A 27067-nucleotide genomic window follows, 5' to 3' on the forward strand; every position below is an offset into this window, starting at 1 on the left:
TAAGTTTACAGGGCATTGGAGCTAAAAGTATGAGTCTAGACAATATGACAGGGCAAGGTTTATTCTTGTATTCCATCTATAGTCAAGCTAACTAGTAGAGACAGGAAAAATTGAAGGAGAATAAAAAACCAAATAAAATTCCCCAAACCAGAAGGGTGATATAAGACATGAGGAGACTAAAAAGAGATATAGAAATATATGTTCAAGCAACCTCCGATGAATATAGGAATTCGAAACGCTTAAAAGAAAAAGATATCATCCTCACTCCACTGCTGTTTAAGCAGCATACCCATCACGGACTTTTCCATAGAGGCAGGACCACAAATAAGCACCATGCTGTTCTCGGAACGAACAATGTGCCTGGATAGCAAGTCCTCTGAAATCCTACCCCTATACCCGGACCATGCCTTTGAGGGCTGTGTCAGGGTATGAATAACCTGGAATTTATTCTTCTCATCACGCGATACAAACGAGGCCAGCTCGGATCGGCACATGATGTCCGCCTCGGTGCGGTTACCATCAATGAGGGTGCATGTCGTCTTATCCTCCTCGTCTTGCAGGATTGCTCGGATAACCTGGAACATCGGGGTAATACCACTTCCACCACAGATCATGTTGAATGAGGATATTTTGCGCTCAACACCATTGATAACGGCTCTGCCTTGGCCAAGGTATTCGAATTTGCAATGAGAGGAAAGCCTGTAATCGACTTGTGCTCCAATGGGTAACTTGTCCAGAGGAACGGTTAATTGTCCACCAGGGAAACCGGGACCGGGCCGATAAATTTTGATAAGAAGGCCCATGCTGCCTTTCTGTGTCGGTTCGGAGAGTGGTGTGATGGCCCTGATAACGGCACTGGTAGGGTCGCTAGGCCTTGCATTTACCCTCAACATGATGTGCTGACCAACACCGATTCCTAGAAGCTTAGAGCTGTCGGCAAAGGAGAATGTGAATAATGCCGTGTCAAGCGATAGGTTAGTTTTTTCAGTCAGGTTTACTTTCTCCCATTCGTGAACAATCGGAAGAGGCTTGGTGGATACCCCCTGAGAGCTCTGGAGTTTACGCAGTGCGGCAGCGTCAAGAGTCCCAAGATGGTAATCAGGCATCATGGCCTTTGCTGATTCGCTATCTGTATAAGACGTTAGTAATTGATCGAAATAATCACGGTATTAGCAACTTACGAATCGCCAGAAATTCATCAGTGCAATCTGTCGCTGCGGTCGAGAGAATGCTTTGAGCACCCCCTGGATGTCCTTCAAGGAAAGGCGTGCCATCGTATACCTCACCATCAACCACGAACCAAGGGTCTGTTTCCCGACTTCTATGTGCTTTGAACTCTTCCAGGCTAATAGTGACGTTCAATCCAGGCTTTTTCATATTAATTTCTGGCTCTGGTTTAATGTCGGCTGGTTTCGTGGCACGGTCTGATGCCTCACCCCAGTTCCCATCTTGTAAATCTCCGCCAGCCTTTTTAACTGCTTCCATCCAGCCACCTGGCTGAGTGGCAGGCAAGGTAGGGTGTTTGAATTTCAATACCCCATCTTCCTTGGTTATCGTGATGCGGAACCAAGGGTTGTTCATCATACCAAGGACGGTCCAGTACATTTCTTTTGGCTGGAGGTTCAGGGCTTCGTCCATGGCGCGAACAACAATACTGTCTGCGCTTTCAAGCTCGTGTGTTTGGACTTCAAGAGACCAGAAGCACCAGCAAAAGTAAGTCTCGCGCCAGGACAAATCAAGTTGTCCACCGTATAGGTACTGGCTCGTTGCCCTGTACTTATCCTCGTCATATTGAATGGGTGCTAGTCTCCAGGCTATGGATATGTTAGCATTGTTCGTATGGTATACACAGTATAAGCAACTTACTCTTCCCGCTATCCAATGACACCTCCATCCTTGATATCTGTCTTCCACCACCCGCGTATGCATACCCTTTGATAGTGTACGTAGGTGTGGAGGCTACAACAAGTTCTTCGTCGTGTTGTGGGTAGGCAATGGCCGAATTGACGTTGAGATGTTGAATAACATAACGCTCATCTCGCCACCATGAATCATCTTCAGTTGCCATTTCGGGAGAGCACATCGTTCTATACTCTGTTAGCGTTAAATATACCAAGAAGGGCTAGCAATGCTTACGGTAGCACTCTGTTGTCATAGATATGATACCAGTTATCACTTGGGTTCTCCGTCAATGTTATCTTGGTGATCCATTTGACACTTCTGCCACCAATATGGCCCGGGATCACTGCACGGAGTGGCCATCCATGGTCTTGACGTAGAGGCTCCCCGTTCATCATATAGGAAAGCATGACACCCATAGCTGGGTCCATAGCCGTTGACAACCTAATAGACGTGCCGTAGTTGCCATTTGGCTATTGGAAGAATTAGTATTCTAAGAACTAAAACCATGCATAGGTCACGACATACCAGTTCATCAGCTCCCTCCATGCACATGTATTTAGCCCTTCTCATCGGCCTTGCCCGGCTCAAGATATTGTGCATCATTGGCCCTGTAAAGAGGGCCGTCGACAAACCTGCGGCTCCCCAGTTGAAGCCTTTGGACTTCCGAACCATGTTCTGCTCTTTACGCCTGTTACCAGCGCACACGAGAGTGATGGGGCAAGTGACCTGTTCGAATTCGGAAATTATCTGGCGTAAAGTGAGGACGATCGGGTTTTCCACCAACCTAAACAGGATTGGAGGTTAGATCTTTGAAATTCAAGGGTGTCTGTCTGATATGGAGGTGCCTCACCCTTCAATAGAAAGCTCCCAGTTGAGGATGTCATCACGCTCAATGACAGGTACAGCTCCATGGTTCCGAACGAAGAACAGCTCAGGGGAAGTTAGGAATCCTGTACCATGACAGCTGCCAGTTAGCAAAGATGGAGCCATTCAAAGCAGCATGCCAGGGGAACAGTACCCTCATCAAATAGGGCAGTCAATGGAGACTCTGAGTTGAGCGGGTGAACACCAGTCAGGCGAACCTGTATGGGGTCTCTTGGAACGTGTCCATCTGGAGTGTCCTTGTCTATGCCCAAAACTTCCGACGGCTTTTTAGAAGGTGGTGGAAGTGGTATGTTAAATGCATTTATAAACGCATCTTCATTCTTAGCAAAGCTTTTCAGAGAAGAGATACCAATATCTTTGGTTTTGATAACAGGGATAGGCTCGACAATGATTGGATCGTAGGATGGCATGATGGCGATGTCAAGAGATTGCCTGCAATCTAGTTTATGTGTATATGAGCAGACTCATGTCAAGAAAACTCCAATCCTCCATGGGCATCCGGCGCAATAAATATTTCATCTCTCTTCCACCCAGCTGATATGAGCGGCAAGTCCAGTGAAGGCTGGGTACCGCAGTGCTGACGCAAGCTTCGCCAGCTGCAGGGAAGCCTGCTCACTCCAGAACAGAAGACGGGGTTTCTCCATCTCGAGAGGGAGTGTATGGGCATGAAAGTCGATTTCTAGCAGCATAGAACCTGTTGCTAACTAAACTTGTAGAGAAAAACAGGAAACCTCCGCGGAGATATAAAGAAATCCTCTCGACAGGGAAGAGGGATCTACAGATGGGCGTGCATAGAAAAAGAGAAGGAGGAGCGGCATCGGGGGAGAGAATTTAATTCCGCTACCGCTGTGCAACAGCAGTGTTTCTGATAGAATCCATCTTCGACGTGGATTTGGAAGGGGTCGGCGATGAGTAGAGTAACCAGTCAAGCTTTTGGCTGATTCGAACTGCATGAGCTTATGCAGGATGGTGGAGGAACAGAGGCACCCCTGTCCTCGCATGCACGACCGAGCAAAGCTTGATTAAGCTTGAAATTCTGCTTGCCTCGTCCAGGGTCGAAGGGACGGGTTTTATTTCGGCATGTTGACTGCATAGAAAACGAATATCTGGGGGATATATGCTTATCCATCAGTCCCTGGAGGTAGATGATAACCCCTGACTACCAGAACCCACGAAGTAGACAGTATAGCGTGCTGATTTTGAAGATGATAGCAGACAACCTACAGTCAACGCAGGTGTGCTAAAAATGGCTGGCCTAGACTCGTGTAGAGAAACTCCTGAACGACGTTGAACAAGGGAGCGACGTAAGACAGCTACGCCCCCGAAACAACGATAGCGCCCACGCCTCCCTCTAGGATGGCTTCAACGTTGCATAATTTTGAGCTCACCGACCATTTCATTCGGATCCTTTCGCTGAAGGGCTCGGTGGCCCCAGATCCGCAGTCCCGGCCGATTCTTTAATTGGTGAGTTGTAGTTACGGCCAGGGGTCGTGGTGGCAATCAAACATGCCGCAGCCAAACTGTAGATAAGACAGCTGTCCTTCTGCTGGAAGTGTCTCCATGTCTCGCTAATAGCGATGGCCTCTCGTGTCGATAAACAGGGCGAGCTGCATGGCCCTCCGTATTTCCCTGGTGTCTTCATCAGTTGTAAAAAGAGGCAGTTCCGTAGACATCGGCTCCGTAGAGGTGGATCTAGTAGTCCATAGACGGAAATGACAGAGATGCTTACCGTTACTCGCTATCGAATTACATCATAGCTATTTGATAAGTAACACCAAATGATGGACAGACAATTCCCGAGCCATACTCCGCACTTACATTTTGGAGCTGAGCAAGAGCAGTATCCCAGCGTCCAGCCAAGCAGCAGGGAACACCGGATGATCCATCATGTCTCCAGGGTAAGATGCAGTTCACGGATCCTGTATGCAGCCAGCAGTCATTTGGTCCTGCTCCTCAAGGCATGATCTTCTACAATCCAGGTCCTTGGCGAAGGCTTCTTATCTTGAGCAGAGAGACGAATCACTCTCAGCCGACTGTCATCATCCAGGACCCCATGGATATCGAACCGTCTGCGGCTCCAGTTGTCGTATACTCGAGGGAAACGGCTCGCACGATGTTATTCCAGATATCAGGAGGTCTCCGATCAAGGTCTCGGATGGTGATTCAGTTTTATGCCACTCCTTCGCCGCTATTATAATTAGCAGCTCCGCCGAAGGAATATATATATCGTCGCGGAAGTGGCATTAGCTGTCCAGCGAGCAGGGGAGAAAATGGCCACACGTGGAGGGTGTCAGGTCGCATGAAGAATGGGATCCATCGATCTGCCTTGCCAGTGTTTATGCAGACGGATTCAGGCAAAGGAACGAAAGTTCATCGAATGAACTAGGGGTTTATTCTTTGACTCCTAGTTTTGAAGATATCCATAGCCCAGTATCCACCCCGGGCCGCCGTATAACACTAGCAGGTGAGACGATGTGCGAGTAGCCCTCGCGCACCACACTACTAACGACAGATAGTGCATCATGCTTCCACATCTAGAAACTCTTTGAGCGGAACGGAACGATCGTTAGTATGCATTGCCGTATGCATGTAGAGATAGATCTCAGATTGGATACTTTCCACTGACAGGCAGGGAAAAGAGACCCCTAACATTACGTGGCACGCATCCTGCCACCCTCAGGCATAATAACCTCAAAAAAAAAAGCAACTTTGTGCATGGGGATGAGAAGGATCACCCAGCGTACGGAGTAGGGAGGCCCTGTATCCGGAGAATGCTGAAATTGATCATCCTTCCAGAATAAAGTGGAAGCGTCTGCTCACGAGATATGTATCTTGCGGCTGATGGGCAGTTTATGCGCCCAACCAGCAGGGCCAGTGCCTTGTCGATAGCCTGTTGAACCCAATCGTCTGCTTCTCTGGCCGTGCTACTGCATAACTGGGCTAGTATAGGGTGTTCATTCCAAGTCAGGACTTCCGGGAGCGCCGTCGTCTCGAACCAGCTATGGACGGGCTACTGAGGAGGATGGAGCAGGACGTCCATTATAGGTATACACCACGACGGGCTTCCGTAATTAAGCTTATAAGCTTATATATTAGGTATATTAACCTATCGTATCCCAATATGGTATTCGGTACTCAGTCCTCCCTGTAATCTGGCCGTGATCTCCATGTATATCGTCCGTCATCAGGCCGCCGCCGTGCTGCTCGACAGGCAACGGCAGTGCCTCGAGGTCGCAAGTCCCGAGACTCTCGACGTCTTAAGTGGTTTCAGTATCATTTAGGGTTGGCTAAGCATCGGGGGCCCGATTTAACCGTACCGACCGCTCCCGGCCCTGGTGGACGAGACGGACATGGATATAGGCAGATCGATATGTCGAGGTGACATCGCCCCAGCCTGTCGACGAGGACTACACCGAGCACCCGATCTCGGGCTAATTGAGAGACGAATCCTTCAACCTGTCAAACCTATCCTCTTCCACGGCCGTGGAAGAATCTCCGCGGCGACAACCAGCAGAGGAGATACATATATCGCCTCCCGCCTGCAGAGTTGGACAGGATCGACTGGCGATAACCTGATGCGATGTTGCATGTTGTCCTTTTGCTGAATATCGTCAAACACGAGGAAAACACGTGGTGCTAAGAGTCCAAGACTTCATCCATGAATATCTCGACGTTGCACTTGGATCAGGGTGTTTCCAGGTGCAGTTTTGGCTTGCACCATGAAGCTTGACAGTCTTGGGCGTCTTGGTCACTCTTGGCTATGGCAAGAGCCTTGAGATATAAAGAATCAATGTACCCAAAGGACCAAGTGAAGGTACTACAAGTCGGTAGACATGCTACAACATTGTCCTACGATACCTATTAACAGCTTGAAAGATAGTCTCAATACCCTCAACCCAGGCGCCTTTGTCTCTGCAAAGTGATGCCAGGAGCAGAACTTGTCAGGCACATAGATGTTGGTGATTACCATGCTGTCATGGACTGCTGTCACCAACCATCTGTGTGACTGTGGTTAAGGCCAGCTGTTATTTAATCTCATCATGATGGCATGCATTCACCACCTATAACCAATTGAATAAGGAGTCCAGCTCACGACTTCAGAATGAAAGAACTTAGGTCCTTATTTAAGCACTTTCCGCTGCTAGACATTCTGGATCCTCTTGATATTTACCCTACTTAGGATATTATATCTACATCCTTATCTGGACAGATATCTTACATCGAAGGGGTTATCAGAACAGAATGTAAGTTGATTATTGCTAGAATATGGACAGAACACACAGAGCCAGAAGAGGGCTCATTTTATCAATTTTGCTGAAGAAATAACCAAATATAGAAATCTAGTCCAATATCTATTCACATTTCAGCTGCACACGCACAATTCCACTGTCAAGATGCGTTTAATATACCTCCTTCTAGCAGCTTGTCCCAGTGCATTTGGACACATCGAGATGAGGAAACCATACCCCTTTAAGAGGTGAGTACTGAGAATAATAAATAATCGATCATATACTAACTATCGTGCAGCAAATTCGACCCAGAAAACAAATCCAACGACGTCGACTACTCGATGACAACCCCACTCAACGCCGATGGTATGTCCATACTAACCTCGACCCTCATTAATAGTCATGGAACCCATCAAAAGCAGCCATGACGTTAACGCCAACCATTGCAGGCTCGAATTTCCCCTGCAAAGGCTATCATCACACCAAGACCTTCCGCGCTACAGCAAACTACACCGCCGGCCACTCCTACTCTCTCGAACTTGCCGGCTCTGCCACCCACGGCGGAGGATCCTGCCAGATATCCCTCAGCGTCGACAACGGCACCTCATTCCAAGTGATAAAATCCATCATGGGCGGGTGTCCGCTTACGCAGTCATATATCTTTACCATACCAGACACGGTGCCGTCCGGAAAAGGGTTGTTGGCCTGGACCTGGTTCAATCTGTTTGGTAATCGGGAGATGTATATGAACTGTGCTCCTGTGATCATTACTGGCAGCACTTCCAGACTGTCCAATCACATATTGCCGAAGATGTTTGAAGCGAATATCGGAAACGGTTGCAAGACGGTGGAAGGACGAGAAACGGTATTTACAAGTCCAGGAAACGATGTTATCTACGGTGGTAAGATTACGGCTGGCAGTCCTCCAGTACCAAAGTGTTAGCAGGTTTCAACCAACGACGCAATATATCGGCCGTCGTTCGACCGCTATTTTACAACCTTACAGCCTATTTGCTACTGTGGGCTCCAACATTGCGAAACGGTATCAATAACCTGTCTATCTTCCATTATATCCCCTCCCGTGACCCCTGCCCCGTGGCCCCTTTTTCACTATACTTTCAAGCTGATAGAACTTCCCCTCCCGCTCCCTCTCACAGCAACGGCCCTTCCTCCAACCTTCTTTTCAAATCTCATTTCCATTCTCCAACATTATGTCCCAATAGGAGACCGTTTCCACACTTCCCGCCACAGATCCATGACGTTTTTTGCCATTTGCCATTTTAAAGTCGCACCTACTGGCGTTTTGGGTATGACTATTTATTTTCTACGGAGCACAAAAAAGGCAGCACATCCAACGACTTGCCAATCTCAGCGTCGCCACGCGGTATCCCAGCCCTCTCGTTGGCCAGAAAGACGGCCGATCTCAATTTCAGTCACGGGCGAGGGGAAATACGAGTGGACATGAAGGGGGAAACAAGCTCCCAAGCCTCCAACGCCAAAGCCAACGCCAACGCCGAGCTCCAACGGCGCGCGGGGATATTGAGATGTGCATACCGCCTTTTGAACATGTGCATTCCTACTTATTATGTGCTATATGTGTAGATCGTAGTCATTCTCCACCGTTAAAGGCTTAACTGTTAACTGTTCAACTGCTAACTGTCCAACTGTCCAACTTGTTTCAGGAAGGTTGATCGCGAACCTATATTCTATGGAGTAAGGAACGTCTCAAGTAGCGAGATCCACGTCGGCCAACGTGATGGCAGGAAACTCCGCGATACGGCATACGGCCCTGCGAAGATAAGGAGGCCGTCGCTTGCGGAGCGCTCTCCCCGTCGCCCTCGGCCTGCCAGGATGGAGAGTAAACGTGGAAGACACAGCCAATGGGGCAGGCAATGCTGTCGAATGCGACTGATCGAGCAGGTTAGAGTTGCGCCATCTGCAAGGCTCAGAATAGTTTCCATCCAGCTGGGTACCTGCACGCAAGTAGAGCAGAGCTGTGGCTGGTGTACATGAGCCAAGCAAGGAACGTACATGCTCATGGCTTGCGAATACAGCACGTATATGCAAGGTTGTCTATATTTGGCAGAAGGATGGAGGATGGAGGGAAAACCGGCTGCGAGGCTTTGCTTTCTTCTCTCACTTTCCCCCTTTTAAACGAACTTCGGTATCTGCTTTCTCTTTGTCTTTTGCCTTTTTTACCGAGTAAGTAGAAGTTATATCTTATATATTACCCCGAGGTATTCGGCAAACAGGTCGATACTGGGTCGTACGATACGTATACGAGCCAAGGAATAGCACGCTAGTAAGAAAAAGATGCTGTTTTATTTTGGGCTTGTTCCTTTTTTGTGTCCGCTGGGCGCAACTTCGACCTCTCGCCATGCACCACGAATACAAACCTGTATCACGCGAGCGCATCTTGCATATCGATTGTCTGCCATGCATGATCGCGCTACGACGGCCTCCTCTTGAAACGGAACTTTGCCGGTATTAGCCGGTGAGATCATGAGCTACGACTATCTTGCGGACGTTCTCCGTCAAGATATACTCAGCATCCTCACATAGTTACTGATATCCTGATATTGATATACTGATATTGATATACAGAGTACTGATATAGAGTACGTACTGTTGATATACGGAGCAGGAGCCGGAGGCTTGCCCGGATTACCCGATGAGAGGGCTGGTCTTCCATCTCCGAATAGAAGAAAACATGCATGCTCGTACTCCTGACGCAAGCTGTCCATAGTCTGGTCGCTGGCGGGGTAAATAAGGTATAAAAAAGACAAAATAAACAAATAACAAGGAAAAGATTGCTATTCCTAGGAACGAGACGAGTGCCGCCGCGCGCCGGGACCAAGAGATCAACCTTAGCTTTCGTCCTTTTCTTTGTCATTCTCTTTTCTTTTGGAGCAGGCTCGAGCAGGCCTGAGCAGGCCTGAGCTGAATATAGACAAGTGCATATAGTGGCCGGGGTGGGATGGATGGCCGGGTACTTGCATATATCGGTATCCCACGGAGGAGAAAGCCACACTTTATATGTACGACTACCTGCGCGATAAGTATAGACATGTCCAGCCTCCGTGTCTGGTTGTATGCTTACATATATGATATATGTATGATACGTGGCGGTGGGCTGCGGGTGGGGGTTTGACCCTTGCCGGCAACGGCTGATGCGCGTCCCATTTAATTCGAGTGAACGGGGGGAATAGGGAAGAGGGAGAAAAAGAAACCAGGTCATGCCCTTGTTGCGCCACAGGTTGTGGCACCGTCCTGGAAACGGTGGCTCGGGATTCCCGGCCTTTGGATATATCCTGCGATGATGTCGTGCTCTACCAGTCGGACAGCGACGTAATATGTTCCACAGGACGGCGTAGACATCTAATTCAAAGATGAAATCGGGGCTGTACTTCATACGTGCTCGTAGATGACATCGGGACGTACTCTGGCCGGGGAGATGAGTCAATTGGGCGGTCAGGATGGCAGCGAAGTCATGGCGTTGGAAACGGTCTGTCTGGGGATGTAAAGTCCGAGAGAATGGATCGCGATCTGCTTGGACGCACGAGATAGTCGGCCCTTTCTCGGCTTCTCCCTCCCCCTTTTACCCGCCCGCCTTGGCTCATACACGGCGTATACTCCGGCTGTGATCAAGCCCGTATAGATCACTGTCTTCGTACTCCGGTGAGACATTTGATCATGTTGTCAGCGTTAGAAGAAAAGAACAAGATAAGAACTTACGGCGTACTATTAATAATATCTCATCGACCCCGGCGCCCGTAGCGATCTTGCGCCTCCACTCAACACCTACTCCATCGAGCAGGTCGGTAGGCGGCAGGTCTGACAAGCCACACAGCATATATCCATGAGCCAACATCCAACCCTCCCATCCAACGCCTTTTTAGCCTCCCTCTTGGTCGATATTGAAACCCGGCCTGACCTAGGGTTCGACTGGCCTTGCTGCGGGGCAACATGCCTGATCCATGCATACGTACATGATGATGGATGATTACTGCTGTACGTATGTAGTATGTGCATATGTAATGCGTCTCCAGGCTGCAGAGAGGCTACGCTCAGCTCATCATGTACGAAACACGACCTGCAGCCCAATCGAAGCGGCTGTTTCTGCGCTCGATTCTTCGTCTCTCGGTGTATGCGATTCAGAACCCGCTCAGCCGAACTGGGCGAGTCGCAGACCTGAGCTGTTGGATGGCCGACGGTCGGCTCTCGCATCCGATCCAGTCAGTCACCCTGTGTGACGACAGGGCAGGGAGGGATGAAGGGATGGGGAGGGGAAGCGTCCGGCATCAGCATCAGCATCCAACGAGCGGTGGGTCGGTTAGCAAGCCACACAATTCGATGGATAGGATTCAGTTGGCTAGCGTGCGGTCTGCGAATGCTGCGACTGATCTTCCAGTACTTTTTGCTGAAGCATCCAGTTGTTAAAGTATCCAGGCACAGTCACCGTAGATATGAGCTGATTAGTGATACATCGGTGTCTATCCAATAGCACGGAGTATCAGGAAGTCCTATATCACATCCTAATTTCGGCCATCAGCGAGCCTGGGGACAATTTGCCGTCCCCGTCGCTCCACTTTTTAGATAGTTTTAGTGATGCGTCTGCGCCAGTGATGTCATCGTGCCTCGCCTCTCCGCCTTGCCAGGAGAGAAGACAGCAGTCGGAGTAGGCAGCCGGAGAAGAGAGGACAGTCGGAGTAGAAGAGAAGAGAGTCGAGGTGGGCCAGACTGAAACTGCGCAGACACGACATAAATTAACGACTCCACGACGTCCATGTCTAATTAGCAGCAGATTAGGGCTGAGTACGATACTGTACATACGATACACATACATCGACGAGACTTACTTATAGTCTTAAGTATAGGTTAGAGTATTGTTTATAGAGAAGACTCTAGATATAGGCATAGATATGTGCCAGGTGGCGTGACAGGCTCGGCTGAGTCTACGCTATCTGCCTAGACGAGAAAAGGTCAGAAGAAGAAAGGTGATGCAGTTTTTTTCTCTCTAGACCAGATCCAAATGCCAAAAGCCAATTGACAGTCTGCCTCCCGTTCGCTCAGCGCTAGCAATGCGAACACAACTGCCATCCCGCTGTCGAACCCCACGGTAGATGGGGCAAGGCAGGGCAATTGAGCTTTTCTTCGACGTCTCGTCCTGCCTGGCGGTCTCCTGGCGCGCCCGATTCGTCTGCGCGCTGGAACTGTTGCCCGAGCTGTAGGGTAGTTCCTTGCCGTGGCCGCTGGCATGGTGTAATCGTGTGCCGTGGCTTCGCTGGTGGCCGCCATGACAGGGGTGACCAGCCTGGCAGCCTGAGACTGACGACTGACGACTAACTGAAGAATCTGACGGCCGTTGCTACCTGGGGCGCATCTTGGGTCGCTCTTCTCTCGTCTTCTCTCTCACATTTCAGCCTGATAAAAATGGATCCGTAGCTGTTCAATGCGGACATCGGTCACCGCTTCTCGTTACGTATAGCAGGCTGCCGAACAGCCTAGATCAGGCAGCATTCGAATACAGAGTATACAGAGTAGGTAGAGCAGAGTATAGTGTAGGTAGAGCAGAGTACAGCGTAGGTAGAGTAGAGCAGAGTAGAGTGTTGGTACAGAGTAGGTAGAGTAGACAGAGTAAGTAGGTAAGGAGAAGGAGTAAGCGATATGGTAAGAGTAAATGTAAGAGTAAGTGTAAGTGTAAGCGAAATACCGTATGGTATCTGGTATCTGGTATCTGGAATACGAGTACCGGCTGTGACGTGGGCGAAAAGGGAAAAGAAAGGGCAAAAGACCTAGTGCGAGCTCATCCTCAACTTCTCGTCCATGGCCCAATCTGCTTTATTTTCCCTCCCCTTGCTGCGGCATTGTTTGATACAGCCCGATAGTCAGGCAGATCTTCGCTCTCGTCTTCTTAAAGCCAGCCCTCCTCGCTCTGCAGCTTTTGCTTCTTCGTCCTGCCGTTCATCCCCCCTGCTCGCTGCGATCAGATAACTCGCCTACCTGCCTTCACCCCCCCGTCCCTCCGTCGACAACGACGCCTACTCGACGCCTCGAACCGTCCAAAGGTCCCTCCGGCGCATAAGGCTATCGACGTGCCTGCATTGCAAAAATACGAGCTTCAAAGGACCCTTTTGCTCTCCCTCTCCGCGCCAACGAGTCGCTCCTTGCCTGCACCTGCACCTGCGCACCCTGGGGCCCCCTCTGACCCCTGGTTCTGCAAAAAAAAATATAAAAATAAAAACAGCTGAACCCTGCAGGCCCGGCTGCATTTAATACCCTGGACGGGGTCCGTTTACTCTTCACTATATACAGCGGCTTGCGCGCTGTTCGTTCAAAAGGCACCGACTCTGTCAATTTCTCGCTCAACGCGGACCATCTTTCTCTAACTCGCCGTCGTTTCGATCGTCTGCACACCACCAACGATCGTCTTGTGTGACTCGACTGTCTGCTAGTGAGCGAGCATTGGGTCTTGCCCTTGATCGTCCTGGTCTAACGGTCCCTTATGAAATAGTTACAAAAACGACCACTTTAAAACCCTTAGCTTGCCTCGTCTGGGTTTTTTTTTTTGCACTTCAGCTGCAAGAGCTACCTCGCTCTTAACCTTACCCGGCCAGACTCGACTTGTCCATCCAAGAGATCGTTTGACGCCCTGAAGCTTGCTCTGGAGCTCTGACCGCCGTCACTAAGTCCCAAAAAGGCTGTTGGGGACCAAAGTTGATTCTCCCGGACGGGAGGCCCCGGGAGTTGACAGCAAAGAGAAGAAAAGAAAAAAAAAAACAAAGAAAGGAAAAAAAAAAAGCAGCCTTCGCCGAAGGAAGTAAATATATTCGCAAACATTTGCATATTCAAATTCTGCTCGTTTGTTTGAATATATTTTTTACTTTGAACCGCCAATGCTCTCTGGAAGAGTTTGACTTGTTTAACTACCGCCTGTCAATATGCACAACAAACCTCTAGGCCAGGTAGCTTAGGTGACTGCTTTGGTTTTTACCGCTCGCATTTATCGCATTACGCTTTATCGCATTGTCGCTTAAGGATTACCATTCCCCCCAGTCACTCCCTTTTTTTTACAAGTCGCAAACTATTTTCCTTCCCTCGCAGTTAGTTTATACGTTTTCGCATACAAAAAGCAGCTTCTCCCCTTTCCTCGCAAGTCACAAACTCGACGCCGTCCCCCAACTCTAAAACCTCGTTTGCTTGTCTCTCAGAGCAAGCATTCTTCCCGAAGGGAGAGGGACGTGCTCTCTCATGCACATAGCACCGGCAACTTTTCTCCAAATACACCGGTCTTCTCTTTTTTGCGAATCCTCAAGATGGCCTCCGCACCTCCATCCCCTACCCTTGTCGGCCGTTCTCGTGCCACTCCCATCAAGTCGACTTCGCCATTCCATCGAATCCCTCTAGTACAGGATTTCATTTCTTCGTCATACCCGGCTACCCGCTCGGTAGCAAACTACGGCACCCAATCCACCGACATGTCAAGCTTAACGTTAGTTCATCGAAGTCATCTATCAAACTCCTCAAGCCCAGTAACGGGCCCCATTCAAACTTCAGACCTCAATATCTCCGGACTCCCCATCATGGCCTCTCCTTTAACTAGCTCGCTCGAGAACCCCGTTCCTCTTGAACTTCCAGAAGGAATTCTATCCGTCCCTTCACAGCAAAGCACTCCCTCTGAATCATCTCTCATGAATGCTTCCAATAACAACAACAGCAACAACACTTCCAATAACAACTCCAATAACAGCAAGGGTCCAGGCCTGATGAGGAGACTATCAAGAGGCGCCGCCAACAAGCTCACCCGACGACGGCGGTCGAACTCGCAGGATAGACGTGATAACAACTCTGGCCCCGTTACGATGCTCAGAAGGAGCAACAGCAAGAAATCCGGCACTACGGCATCCTGGGATAGTGCTCTGGATTCAAGCTACGAGGAGGACGAATCATGTGATACCCTAGGTACATGGTGCGGCCCCGATAGCAGCCAGGTCAAGGGTGACTATCAGAGGTCCATCACCAGCACCGCCAGTGGAATTGCTCCAAAGATTGATCCAATCCTCCAACGCGGCTGCACATTGATAAAGGTAAACAAGCTGAAAAAGAAACCAATGACCTTCTACCTCGACTTTGACTCGGGAAAGATGTTCTGGAACCTATCAAACCCCTCCAAGAGGGTATATATCGACGATATCAAAGAAATTCGACTTCGCCAAGACGCTCGCATGTACAGAGAAGAACATCGGATACCAGAGGAGTTCGAGAATCGGTGGTTCACTATCATCTACAATAACTCCGAAGGGTCGAAAAACCGCGCGGTAAAGACCGTTCATCTGATTGCACCTAACGAATCCATGTTTGAGCTGTGGACCACAACTCTTGAGAATGTCGCCAGATATAGAATCGGTCTCATGGTCGGCTTGGCCGGATCGGTGGAAAGTGAGTCCATCTTAAACGCCCACTGGCAACGAGAGATGTCCAGACGTGGTGGTGCTCAGGACGTCAAGTCGGGCGAAGGAGAGAGCCTGGACTCGGAAGGGATCGGTAACCTGTGCCACAGTCTTCACATCAACTGCTCCAAGGAGATGCTTCGCGTCCTCTTCGCTCGCGCCGACACCTCAGGTACAGGCAGAGTCAACTTTGCACAGTTCAAAGAATTCATCAACCGCCTCAAATACCGCAAGGATCTCAAAGATCTCTACGATCGTCTTGTCATCGACGACGTGCATGGTATGACTCTAGATAACTTTCTAGATTTCATCCACTACACTCAGCGCGAAGACGTCGAAAATAATAGGGATTACTGGGTCTCCGTATTCGAGAAGTTCGTTCGCAAGGCTAAGCTTCGGTCACAAAGCCAGCCAGACGCCACGTCACCTGACGACGCGCCTCTTCGGATGAGCCTCGATGCCTTTTCTAATTTCATGATATCGACTTCAAACGGTATCTATCCTTCGCATGTCCCTGCGCCTAAATTCGACCACCCTCTAAACGACTACTTCATTTCAAGTTCACATAACACTTACCTCCTAGGCAGACAGGTTGCTGGCTTTTCCAGCACCGAAGCATACGTTACGGCACTTCAAAAGGGCTGTCGATGCGTCGAAGTTGACTGCTGGGATGGCGCTGATGGCCGTCCTATCGTCTCCCACGGGAGAACGATGACCACGAGCGTCCTGTTCGCGGACTGCATCTCAGTTATCAACCACTACGCCTTCCTTTCATCCGACTATCCACTTATCATCTCTCTTGAGGTTCACTGCAACCCTGAACAACAGATTGCAATGACCAACATCATCAAAAACACCTTCAAGGAGAGGCTGGTTCTTGAATCGTTGAGGGAAGAGTGGCCTATCCTGCCCACCCCGGAGGCGTTGAAGCATAGGGTTCTCATCAAAGTCAAGACTTCCGACGAAGTAATCGATACCGGGCCCGCTTCCGCACCTATCGGCCTCGTCAGCGTCAACGTCGGTCGCAAACGCAGCTCTAGCTCTCCATTCATGCCTCCCACTGTCATGGAAGATCCGCTCCATAACTTCCCACCGCTCTCATCTCCCCCAACAATCGGGTCAGGAGCAGATGCCGCGCCCCCTACTCTCAACAGACGTGCATTCACAGCAACCAGCGTCTGCAGCACTTCGGAAGAGAGTGACATCGGCCAGGGCTCAGCCGCCATACAGAAGGAGAAGAAACGATCGCAAAAGAGCAGGATTGTTAAGGACCTAGCGGATCTCGGTGTCTACACGCGAGGATACAAGTTCCATAACTTCCACTCACCCGAAAGCAAACGGTTTAACCACGTTTATTCATTTGCCGAACGGGCGTTTGAAGGCATATGTCGGGATCCTGAAAGTAAAGCTCTTCTCGAATCGCATAATCGACGCTATCTGACAAGAGTATACCCTTCCGGGTTCCGTGTTCGATCCTCAAACTTCGACCCGAACATCTTCTGGCGTCGTAGCGTGCAGATGGTTGCTCTCAACTGGCAGACATACGATGTGGGGATGCAGATGAATCAAGCCATGTTTGCTTCAGGGACAGATCGAACTGGATACGTTCTAAAGCCAGAAAGCCTGAGGTTGCCGCCAACCTGGAAAGGTCCAGGCCTGAAGCCAAAAGTTGACAGAAAGCTTGTTCGGTTCTCCATCGACGTTATCTCGGCCCAGCAGCTACCTAGACCTAAACACATTGGGCTCGATGATAATATCAACCCCTACATCGAGATTGAAGTGTTTAGCGCCGATGACAAGACGAAAGGTCTCGCGTTCGGAGAAGGCGGAATGGATACATCTGACCGCAATGGGCTTTCTGGCATCGGTCACCCTCACCGCCGTCGAACAGGTATCGAGCAAGGAAACGGCTACAATCCCATATTCAACGACCAATTCAAATTCTCCCTGGAAACAAAATACCCTGACCTCGTCTTCGTGCGCTGGGTCGTCTGGAACTCCATCGACGGCAAAAACGTCGGCAATAACAGCAGTTCGCAGCTAGCCACCTTCACAGCCAAACTTAGCAGTCTCGCCCAGGGTTTCCGCTACCTACCTCTCTACGACGGTAACGGAGACCAGTACCTCTTCTCCACACTCTTCTGCAGAATCACCAAGAGCGAGCTTGCACCGGTCGTGCCTCCTTTTGACTCCGATGAGATAAAGAATGAACGCCGAGGTATATTCAAGCAGATCGGCCAATCCGTGCTCAAGCGAGCGATATCTACTGAACGCGATTCCTCCAAGTCTAACACCAGCTCAAGTGACCAGTCTAGGAAATCAGACAACAAACTCCCTTCCTCTCCCGCATTGAACCCGAGTGTAACCACTTCTCCCTAAAAGCTCTCCCATTTCATTTTCCCTATTCATCTACCTACCCTCTGACCCATTCATACTACCCGAGATATAAAACCACACCGACAGATACCTCCGTGTGCAACATCGTCATCTTTAATATCCTTTTTTTTCTTTATACTTCATTTGTACCCCCCTAACGACCCGTGATGACCCTGTGCGAATAATATAGCGAGAATATGACCTGTTTTTTACCCCCTTTTTGTCTTCCGTCATTGTTTTCCATCTTTTACCCACTCGAGTCTGAATCGATGAATGTTTGTTTTTCATTTTTTTTTGTTCTCTCCCAAGGAAAGGGAAAGCCCCTTTATTTTATAAAGCATTGCTGGGGCATGGTATATGTGATCTGAAGAGAGCCGGCCTCCTAAGTTTCGTTGTTTGCTTATGTTGTTGATATGGAAATGGAAAGGAAATGTGCATTGAAATGGATGTCATAATATCTGGGACATGGGATGGATTAACTGGGTCTAGAACGAATCATGCTATTTATTTCATACTTCATATGTGATTTGCCTGTATGGGTTGATGCATATAACAATACCATTATCATTATACTATCTAACATCCTACCGATTATCCTTAATTACTACTTTAATACTAAATGTAAGAGGAAGTTTTAGGCACCGGCCAGTTTATAATATACCACCACCCAAGCTATACCGGGGGTCTGGTAAGCGGCTGCAATCGATGCATGAATGTATTTCATTATTACAACTATGAACAGAGCAGGGATAACAATATAATAAACAGACGCCCTTAACTTCTGTACTGGAAACGTACTGCCATAACAATTAAAAAAGGAACAGTCGGCCATTCGGTCACTATTAATATAAACGGTATTGGCTATAAAGAACCCTCCCCGACCAATCTTTGCTGCTATCTGCCAACAATTGGCACAAACTGAAATCAATTAGTAGCAGTTTCGTTAAAGAGCAAGAACGTCTCGGAGACATTCGATTGAGGCATGATCGCGAGTGGTCTTCATCATATGGTACCAGACCGGGTGCATGGTCAGCGCCCCATATCCCTCGGGTAGGTCATCAAAGTCGAATAAGATTTCACCCCCGTTTTGCGCTGGGTTCCCAGACTTATGGGCATCTCCCTTCCAAATGCGACTGAGGGCCTGCGTGAACCCCGACCAAAATAGAGAGAAGGAAGTACGGTCCGAGAAGGTTGGGGGATTCTTGCCAATGGTGAGATTGCGCTTCATGGCAAAGATCTTGACCAGCTCTCCGGTGGGCTCGGTGTATATCGGAAATGGACACGCGGTTACTCTCCTGTAATGATCAATCAGGGTATGCGCGCCAATCCCGACAATGAACACCCTGACATTCGGCGAGAGATCTGTTTCTGGGTTCGCGAACGCCTCTGACACGGCGCGGATATAGTCTTGACAGTTCTATAAGACGGTCAGATAGCCGCACTTGGAACGATTCGTGCATGTTTACCAGAGTACTTACGCCGCAGAAGAAGTGTCGGATGAATATAGCAAGCACTCTCTTCGCCTGCAATCTATGCAGCTCATCCAGTGTATCCCCAAAGTCGCGCTTTGCACCCGCATCATCGATCAGGGTAACATCGCGGGCTTTCAGGACGGCCTCTGCACTTGGGAGCACGTCGGAATGCTCTGTCATCGCTGGAGTGACCCTGAGAGGAGGCATTTTCGTCTCGGCTGCTTGTGTAAACCTTGGATTTCAGTCACAGTAGGAGGTCCGGCTGAATATCTCAGATTCCTTGCCGGTATTGTCTTTGTATCCTCGTCTACCTCTCCAGGCGCAGGAGGAGGTATTTAAGGTGATACGATCGTCCGTAGGATTCAGGCCAGCAGCTGCACTGGGATCGCCCATTATCAAGTTAGCTAGATACTTCGCGGCCGGTGTCGAAAAACTTACTAGGAGAGAACTAGATAGGAAGACGGATGAGAGAAATGTATCAAGAGGGCGAGCTGGCTTGTTTATTATGTGCTTCTATAGTTGCTCGTCACTTCCGCCGGCCAAATATGTAAACATATGTATATATTGGCAAGTTCAACCTATAACTCGTTCACTCTTGTCTTATGGGATAGATATATATCATTCTCCATGCGAGCCATCGTGTTTATTATAATCACCTGTTATACTCTGGGGTTACTGTTGATAGGCGAAGGATCATACATCCCTGCCAAAGACAAGCATAAAACTAGAAAGCCACTGATTTACGTGAGAACTGCATCGTACGAGGGCGCAAGGAAGCGCGGAAAAGACGAGATGATAAAAGCCGACTTTATTCAGCTCGCAAGAACTCCTAATAGAGGTATAGGTATCAATATATAACAACGGACTGACTCCAACACGCCACATGAAAATGCTTTTTGATACGCCCAAGAACCGCCCTCTATTTTTTGACCCAATAAATGATAAGGAAAACACTAGGATCATAAATAGTCCTTCTTCTTGCTCGTCCTTGTGTACTGGGTAAGAGCCCATTCAACGTCTCCTCCGGCACCTTTCTCCAGGGTGCCTCCCTTGATCTCAAACAGCCGCATGGTCATACGAGGACCAACCTCAGCTAGCTCGACGTCTTGATAGCCAGTCTTCACAAAGACGTGATGCCGTACCTCGATGCTGTCTTCGATATTTTTAAACGTGACCACTCTGCTGCCAATCTTGCCTGGTTCTCGGGGAGGGAAGAGATGGGAGAGGATCTGGACAACCCGCTTCCCCAGCTTCGTCGTGAACCCTTCGAATATCAAGTGAGGGTAGCTTTCCGAGACCGTTCCCCGCGAGGCGTTGGGGATGTCGGCTCGGAGGACGACGTTGTGTAGAGAGAAACTGGCAGTCGGACCATGAGGAAGATGGGAGATGGTGATTGCCGTCGGTGTGCCTCTGTGTTCGTGTAGAATGACCATATCACTGAGTGCTGAAGCAGTGGCGCTGGCCACCAGGTCGTTGAGAACGAGCGTTCCTCGATTCAGCCGTATCGACGTAGGCATGAGCAGCCGTATCTCTTTAGCAAACGTGCTCAGACGTGAAGAAGGGTCGCGAGAGGTCGTAACGAGCGGCCGCGGGTCTACGAGGCCCGAAGTAACCGCATACTCATCGTCGACGTCGATTTCCTCTCCCTCCTTCGACTTGGGGTCGGCCGTTGGAAGCGATTCATCGTACTTGAAATCCTCTCTTAAACTCCTGTCGTTCGCGATCGACGGGTCTAGCGGTTTCCCTGACGCCAGGGACGCTTTCAACGTCGCTCTTCGCTCTGCGATCGAGGCATCCTTGAGCAGTAGAGCTTTGCGATAGAGATAATCTCTCCGCTCGCGTGCTTGCCGTCGCTATCTCCAGTCAGCAGGCAATTCCTCATAGAGTCCAGATAACCACTTACTATCATATCGTCAGTCAATCTCCCGAATAACAGCTGGAGATTGTATGTTGTAAAGCTGAAGTTGTTGAAGAGATATATTTTTTTTTTGTTCAGCGCTAGTAGGCCGGCTGCGTGACCGTAGGCGCGATACGCTTTTTTCCCTCTCTCTAAAGTGAACGAGGAAGAAAGTTGACAACGACCGACTGCGCCAGAGCCCAGTGCAGCGCCGTCTCTTTTCTTCTTCTTCTAGATCTCTTTAATTCTCTTTCTCCCTTGCAGTGCTGCTGGCTAGCTGCTTGCTTGTGGTGTATCTGCCCCTATCGCGCAGATAAGTCAGCGTCCTTTAGGTTTATCCAGAGCTGATTCTCCACAACTACTTTTTGATAGGTATTGCACTGCTCGATCTCTCGCTCCTCCGGACAATTATATTCCCTGCTCAAGTCAGATATCTTGACTGTCTGCGATCCTGAGCTAATGAAGTCTTGCTTATAGTATTGTTTCGGTTTTATTTTTTTCTCTTCTACGGGGGCTGCGCGTGTTATATCGGACAAAGTTACCCCCCCAGGTCTCTGCGTGAAGCCGAGTCATATGTGGTAGCATGGAGGCGTTTACAAAGATGGGAAACCATATGGTTTCTGATTCTGCAGCTACGATTAATGCCGGTGGTGACGATATGTCCACCGTCGACGGTGACGAGGGCGTGTTGAATATGGGAGGCGGGCCACAAAAACGAAGACATGATGATGAAGACGAGGGTTCGGATGCTCTCGATGATGACGATGAAGACGATCTGGAGAGCATGGCTAGTGTTGCAGTTGATGGTGCCGGGAAAACGCAGACAACCAAGGCAGAGGAGGAAAAAGAGCTCCCCGCACACGCATGCGGGTAAGTACATTCTGCATCTTTCGCCGGAAACGAAGTTATTTGAGAAACGACGGAGCTAATTCGCACTTAGATACTGCGGCATACATAACCCCAGCAGTGTTGTAAAATGCTTGAGCTGCAACAAGTGGTTTTGTAGTGCTCGTGGAAACACTTCCTCCTCCCATATCGTGAACCACCTAGTCAGAGCCCGCCACAAGGAAGTTCAACTCCACCCGGCGTCCTCTCTCGGAGATACCATACTCGAATGTTATAACTGCGGTACAAAGAATGTGTTCCTCCTTGGGTTCATCCCGGCAAAGTCTGATACCGTCGTCATCCTGCTCTGCCGTCAGCCATGTGCGGCGATGCCATCCTCAAAGGACATGAACTGGGATACTTCACGCTGGCAGCCGCTCATGGAGGACCGTTCGTTTCTCCCCTGGCTGGTTGCCGCGCCATCTGACCAAGAGCAGCTCCGAGCCCGCCACCTCAGCCCACAGATGATTGCCAAGTTAGAGGAGTTGTGGAAAGAGAATGCATCGGCAACCGTTGAAGACTTGGAGAAAGCTACAGGTGTAGACGACGAGCCGGCACCAGTTCTACTTCGATATGACGACGCATACCAGTACCAGAACGTTTTTGGCCCTCTTGTCAAAATCGAGGCGGACTATGACCGTAAATTAAAGGAGGCCCAGTCGCAAGATGGCCTAACCGTACGATGGGACCTTGGCTTAAATAACAAACACCTTGCCAGTTTTGTTCTCCCAAAGCTTGAGCTTGGTGATGTGAAGCTTGCTGTTGGTGATGAAATGCGCATCAAGTACACCGGAGAGCTTCGGCCGAAGTGGGAGGGTGTCGGATATGTTATCAAGATTCCCAACAACCAGTCTGACGAAGTTACTATCGAATTGCGTTCAAAAGGGGACCACAAGTCGGTACCTACGGAAATCTCCCATAACTTCACCGCGGATTATGTTTGGAAAGCAACATCCTTCGACCGTATGCAACTCGCGATGAAGACATTCGCTCTGGACGAGATGAGCGTCTCAGGCTATCTTTTCCACCGTCTGCTTGGACACGAGGTTGCTGCAGCGCCTATGAAAACCCAGATGCCGAAACAATTCAGCGTTCCCGGTCTCCCTGGTCTCAACAGCAGTCAAATTAACGCCGTCAAAGCGGTTCTACAGAAGCCGTTGAGTTTGATTCAAGGTCCCCCCGGCACAGGCAAAACCGTTACATCAGCTACGATTATTTACCATCTTGCGAAAGTCAATGTAGGCCAGGTCCTGGTGTGTGCTCCATCCAACGTCGCCGTCGATCAGCTTTGCGAATGCATTCATAGGACTGGATTGAAGACTGTCCGCGTGACAGCAAAGTCTCGAGAAGATGTTGAATCGCCAGTCCGCCACCTCTCACTCCACGAACAAGTGCGCAACAATGATAGCAATATCGAGCTTGTCAAGCTCAACCAACTAAAGACTGAATTGGGTGAACTTTCCAGCCAGGATGAAAAGAAATATAAACAGCTTACTCGCGCTGCCGAAAAGGAAATTCTGACCAATGCCGATGTTATCTGCTGCACCTGTGTTGGTGCTGGTGACCCCCGACTGGCGAAATCGAAGTTCCGCACCGTTCTCATTGACGAATCGACCCAGTCTGCGGAGCCAGAATGTATGATCCCGCTTGTCTTGGGCTGCAAACAAGCTGTCCTCGTCGGTGACCACCAGCAGCTTGGTCCAGTTATTATGAACAAGAAAGCTGCCAAGGCTGGTTTGAACCAATCCCTCTTCGAACGACTTGTTATTCTGGGTTGCCCTCCTATCCGCCTGAATGTTCAATACCGAATGCATCCTTGCCTGTCTCAGTTCTCTTCAAACATGTTCTATGAGGGCTCTCTGCAGAACGGTGTGTCCAGCGAGGACCGCCTGCTCAAGAACGTCGATTTCCCCTGGCCAGTAGCAGATAAACCCATGGTGTTCTGGTCAAACCTAGGTAACGAGGAAATATCCGCCTCCGGAACATCGTACCTTAATCGAACTGAAGCCGCGAATGTAGAGAAGATTGTTACTCGCTTCTTCAAGGCTGGGGTTAAGCCATCCGGAATCGGTATTATCACGCCATACGAGGGCCAACGCAGTTACGTCGTTAGTTCTATGCAGTTGACCGGCACGTTTAAAAAGGAGTCTTATAAGGAAATTGAAGTTGCGTCCGTCGATGCGTTTCAGGGGCGTGAAAAGGACTTTATCGTTCTCTCCTGTGTCCGATCCAACGACCATCAAGGAATCGGTTTCCTTAGCGACCCACGCCGTTTGAACGTCGCCCTTACCCGTGCTAAATATGGTCTTGTTATTCTTGGGAACCCCAAGGTCCTCTCCAAACATCCATTGTGGAATTACCTATTGCGTCATTTCAAGGAACAAAACTGTCTCGTCGAGGGCCCACTATCTAACCTCCAAGCATCTCTCATTCAGTTCAGTCGACCAAAGCAAGCCTACCGCGGTCCGCAGCGCTTCCAAATGTCGTTCAACCATGCGTCCAACGTTGATAGCAGCATGATGAATGGAAGAAATGGACATCCCCAAGATTATCAGGACGCTGGATCGGTTGTTAGCTATATCCCTGATGATGTGTCCTCGGTGCACTCATCTGCATTGGGTGGCGTTGCAATTCCTTCTGGGTATCCCCATATGTTCCAGAACTTCACCGAATCCTGGCCTACTGCCCCCAACAACCGTCGTCCAAATGGCTCCAGGATGAGAGGCGCACCTAGTGTGGCAGGAGAATCAGTCGCCGCGACTGAGTCCGACGTTACCGGGAGCGTTGTTGACGGCAGAAGTGCTGTTGGCCAAGGTGGAGTCAGCCTCGCTGGTCTGAGCATTCATGACGTCCACAAACAGACAAGTCTGAGTCAGTCTGACCGTCTAAAGCGCTATGTCGAGTCAAGCGGTCGCCCTGAGCCATACCGAGGCGGCACTGACACTGGAAGCGTCTTTGGTGGCAGTGCTGCAAGCATCCGCGTCCCACGCCAAAACCTAGGCCATCTAGGTGACGACGATGACGCGCGTAGCGTCTCTACTGCGTTTGCAAGTCAAGTCGGTGGAAACTATGACTGAGCGGTTCCATAGGCTCCTGTCTAAATATGCAGGGATACAAAAGATTGCTTGCTGTATAGGTGATTCAAGTACCATGGGAACGCAATGCCTGCAGCTCTTACGCCATAGGTCTTACCGCCGCCGTTAACCACGGCTGCTGCATGTTTCTATTGTCAACGCTGCGAATATTTTGCACTACACTTGGGCCAGCCAGCTGTCTCGAAAAGTTCGCTTTCCGCTAATCAGTTCGGTCCAATTTCATGTACAGCGCACCTGCTGTTACCTCGCATTGGAAGATATATCGGGAGATGCATCTATGCAACGCCCCCACCTACCCGACCACCCGCTCATGAACTCGACAAAACCAGTTTGGTCTGGCAACGCCCAACGTTTGCCTGTTTGCCTAACCGGTCCAGTGTTGATGGACGGTAAAGGTGGTAGGTGTTTGCCTGTGATATAGCAGTTAGTGATGTGAGTTGTCGGGGGAGAGTGCACGAATCTGGAGGTGAACGACCTCAAAAAGCCGAAAAAAGTACAAAAATACAAAGCCAAATTGAACCCGAAATAAAAAAGAATGAAAATGTGAATTAAACAGATGAAATGCCGCAATATCACACCACACTCGTTTAGCTTTTCATTAGTTAATATCTATATTACAAAAAAAATATCCTAGGATAAAACGGAATATCTTATTGAACATTATATTTTATTGACGCTCTTTGCATTTCTAGATACACATCTTTGGCACCCAGAATCATCTATATCACTGGACCCGCCCCTCGAAATCAACATTCTCCAATCCAATTTAAGCTTCTGCAGTAGTAATTGCAGCAGTAGGTTTTGAAGGCTCAGGCACATATTCAAACCAATCGTCCCAAGAGGGTACCTTTTCACCGGTTTTTGCGTTCTTCGGCTTTGGCACACCATCCCTTCTGCACCAGGATTTGCCTATTTTAGAGAGAAAGAATTTATTGAATAGCTGAATAGCTATAGGTAAAGGGCTGCCGATAGGAGCGCGGTAATCTGATCCAACTCGCCCTGGGCGTGTGTATTTTGCAAAGACCGCATACGTGTGCGGAGAGCAGTCCGATTCATAGAGCTATAGTGTGAGTATATTAAGCAGAGATTCGACAGCCAAAGTCTACAGGTATAATACCTTCAAAATGTGCTTTTCTTTAGCCATGGATCCCTCAATAGGCCGAATTAGTGTTGCCATGTAGCGAGTTCCGGCTGCATCCGAGTAAATATGGTGCCCAGCTACAAACAAGGGATCATTAGAATATAAATTCCTGGTATAAGTTTGGAATCCAAGGTTATTCACCAAGCTCTGCATTTTTCTTCGGTGCATTGCCTGTTTAAGGAGAAATCAAGGGGTTAGTAACGTATTTATTTTGGCCCTTAACTTTTGCATAAAAAGGGGCATACAGACCCTTCTTCTGGTCGGTTGATTTAGGCCCCTTGCTCAACCGCCGTTCTTCGGCAGCCTTTTTCTTTGCTTCTTTAGTCGTGCGAGCCCAGAGATAGGGGCCTTCTCGCTTTGGGCGCCGTGATTTAGACAAGAGAGAATCTTCCAACTAGTCGGAAGAAACGATTCTAATGCTCTTGATACGTTTGGCGGCTCGCACTATACAAGGGTGTTAATAGTAATGTAGACAGTAGGAGTAAAATCCAAGTGAAATGCAAGTCAACGAGGGACTGCGGTAGATAGCTAGGTAGCGTACTGGCAGTGGTGGCCTTTTTGAAGGCTTTTTCGGTGGACAGTAGATGGGTCACTTTGTTATCGACTTCTTTAGAAAATGTACCACCATTGGCTTCAACCCATTGCTTGAACTTGTCAGTTTTGGAACCAAATTCTCCTGTTACGCTTAAAACGACATTCCTGAATGTTTTCCCCATGGCTTCAGCTCAGTTCTAG

The 27067-nt window shown here is 49.2% G+C and overlaps 6 protein-coding genes across 6 annotated transcripts; 3 read left to right on the forward strand and 3 right to left on the reverse strand.

Moving 5' to 3' along the window:
• Positions 1-239: 239 nt before the first annotated feature.
• On the reverse strand, positions 240-3197 carry GIQ15_05413 (nitrate reductase; the record flags this gene model as incomplete). Its single annotated transcript, XM_033552830.1, has 7 exons — positions 240-1129; positions 1182-1814; positions 1867-2087; positions 2137-2372; positions 2428-2686; positions 2753-2852; positions 2921-3197. The coding sequence occupies 7 exons, from the start codon at positions 3195-3197 to the stop codon at positions 240-242; spliced, it is 2616 nt and encodes an 871-aa protein (XP_033403974.1).
• Positions 3198-7181: 3984 nt separating this feature from the next.
• Positions 7182-7959, forward strand: GIQ15_05414 (uncharacterized protein; the record flags this gene model as incomplete). Its single annotated transcript, XM_033552831.1, has 3 exons — positions 7182-7264; positions 7315-7382; positions 7466-7959. 3 exons carry the CDS (start codon positions 7182-7184, stop codon positions 7957-7959), a joined length of 645 nt encoding a protein of 214 aa, XP_033403975.1.
• A 6373-nt stretch (positions 7960-14332) lies between these two features.
• On the forward strand, positions 14333-17845 carry GIQ15_05415 (1-phosphatidylinositol-4,5-bisphosphate phosphodiesterase 1; the record flags this gene model as incomplete). Its single annotated transcript, XM_033552832.1, has 1 exon — positions 14333-17845. The coding sequence occupies one exon, from the start codon at positions 14333-14335 to the stop codon at positions 17843-17845; it is 3513 nt and encodes a 1170-aa protein (XP_033403976.1).
• Positions 17846-18785: 940 nt separating this feature from the next.
• On the reverse strand, positions 18786-19521 carry GIQ15_05416 (uncharacterized protein; the record flags this gene model as incomplete). Its single annotated transcript, XM_033552833.1, has 2 exons — positions 18786-19259; positions 19321-19521. 2 exons carry the CDS (start codon positions 19519-19521, stop codon positions 18786-18788), a joined length of 675 nt encoding a protein of 224 aa, XP_033403977.1.
• Positions 19522-20273: 752 nt separating this feature from the next.
• Positions 20274-21223, reverse strand: GIQ15_05417 (U3 small nucleolar ribonucleoprotein IMP4; the record flags this gene model as incomplete). The annotated part of the gene is made up of 2 exons (XM_033552834.1): positions 20274-21167; positions 21218-21223. The coding sequence occupies 2 exons, from the start codon at positions 21221-21223 to the stop codon at positions 20274-20276; spliced, it is 900 nt and encodes a 299-aa protein (XP_033403978.1).
• A 571-nt stretch (positions 21224-21794) lies between these two features.
• Positions 21795-25173, forward strand: GIQ15_05418 (uncharacterized protein; the record flags this gene model as incomplete). Its single annotated transcript, XM_033552835.1, has 2 exons — positions 21795-22081; positions 22218-25173. 2 exons carry the CDS (start codon positions 21795-21797, stop codon positions 25171-25173), a joined length of 3243 nt encoding a protein of 1080 aa, XP_033403979.1.
• Positions 25174-27067: the final 1894 nt, after the last annotated feature.

The sequence above is a fragment of the Arthroderma uncinatum genome (genome assembly GCF_011692745.1).
Source record: "Arthroderma uncinatum strain CBS 119779 chromosome Unknown scaffold4, whole genome shotgun sequence".
Taxonomy (NCBI): domain Eukaryota; kingdom Fungi; phylum Ascomycota; class Eurotiomycetes; order Onygenales; family Arthrodermataceae; genus Arthroderma; species Arthroderma uncinatum.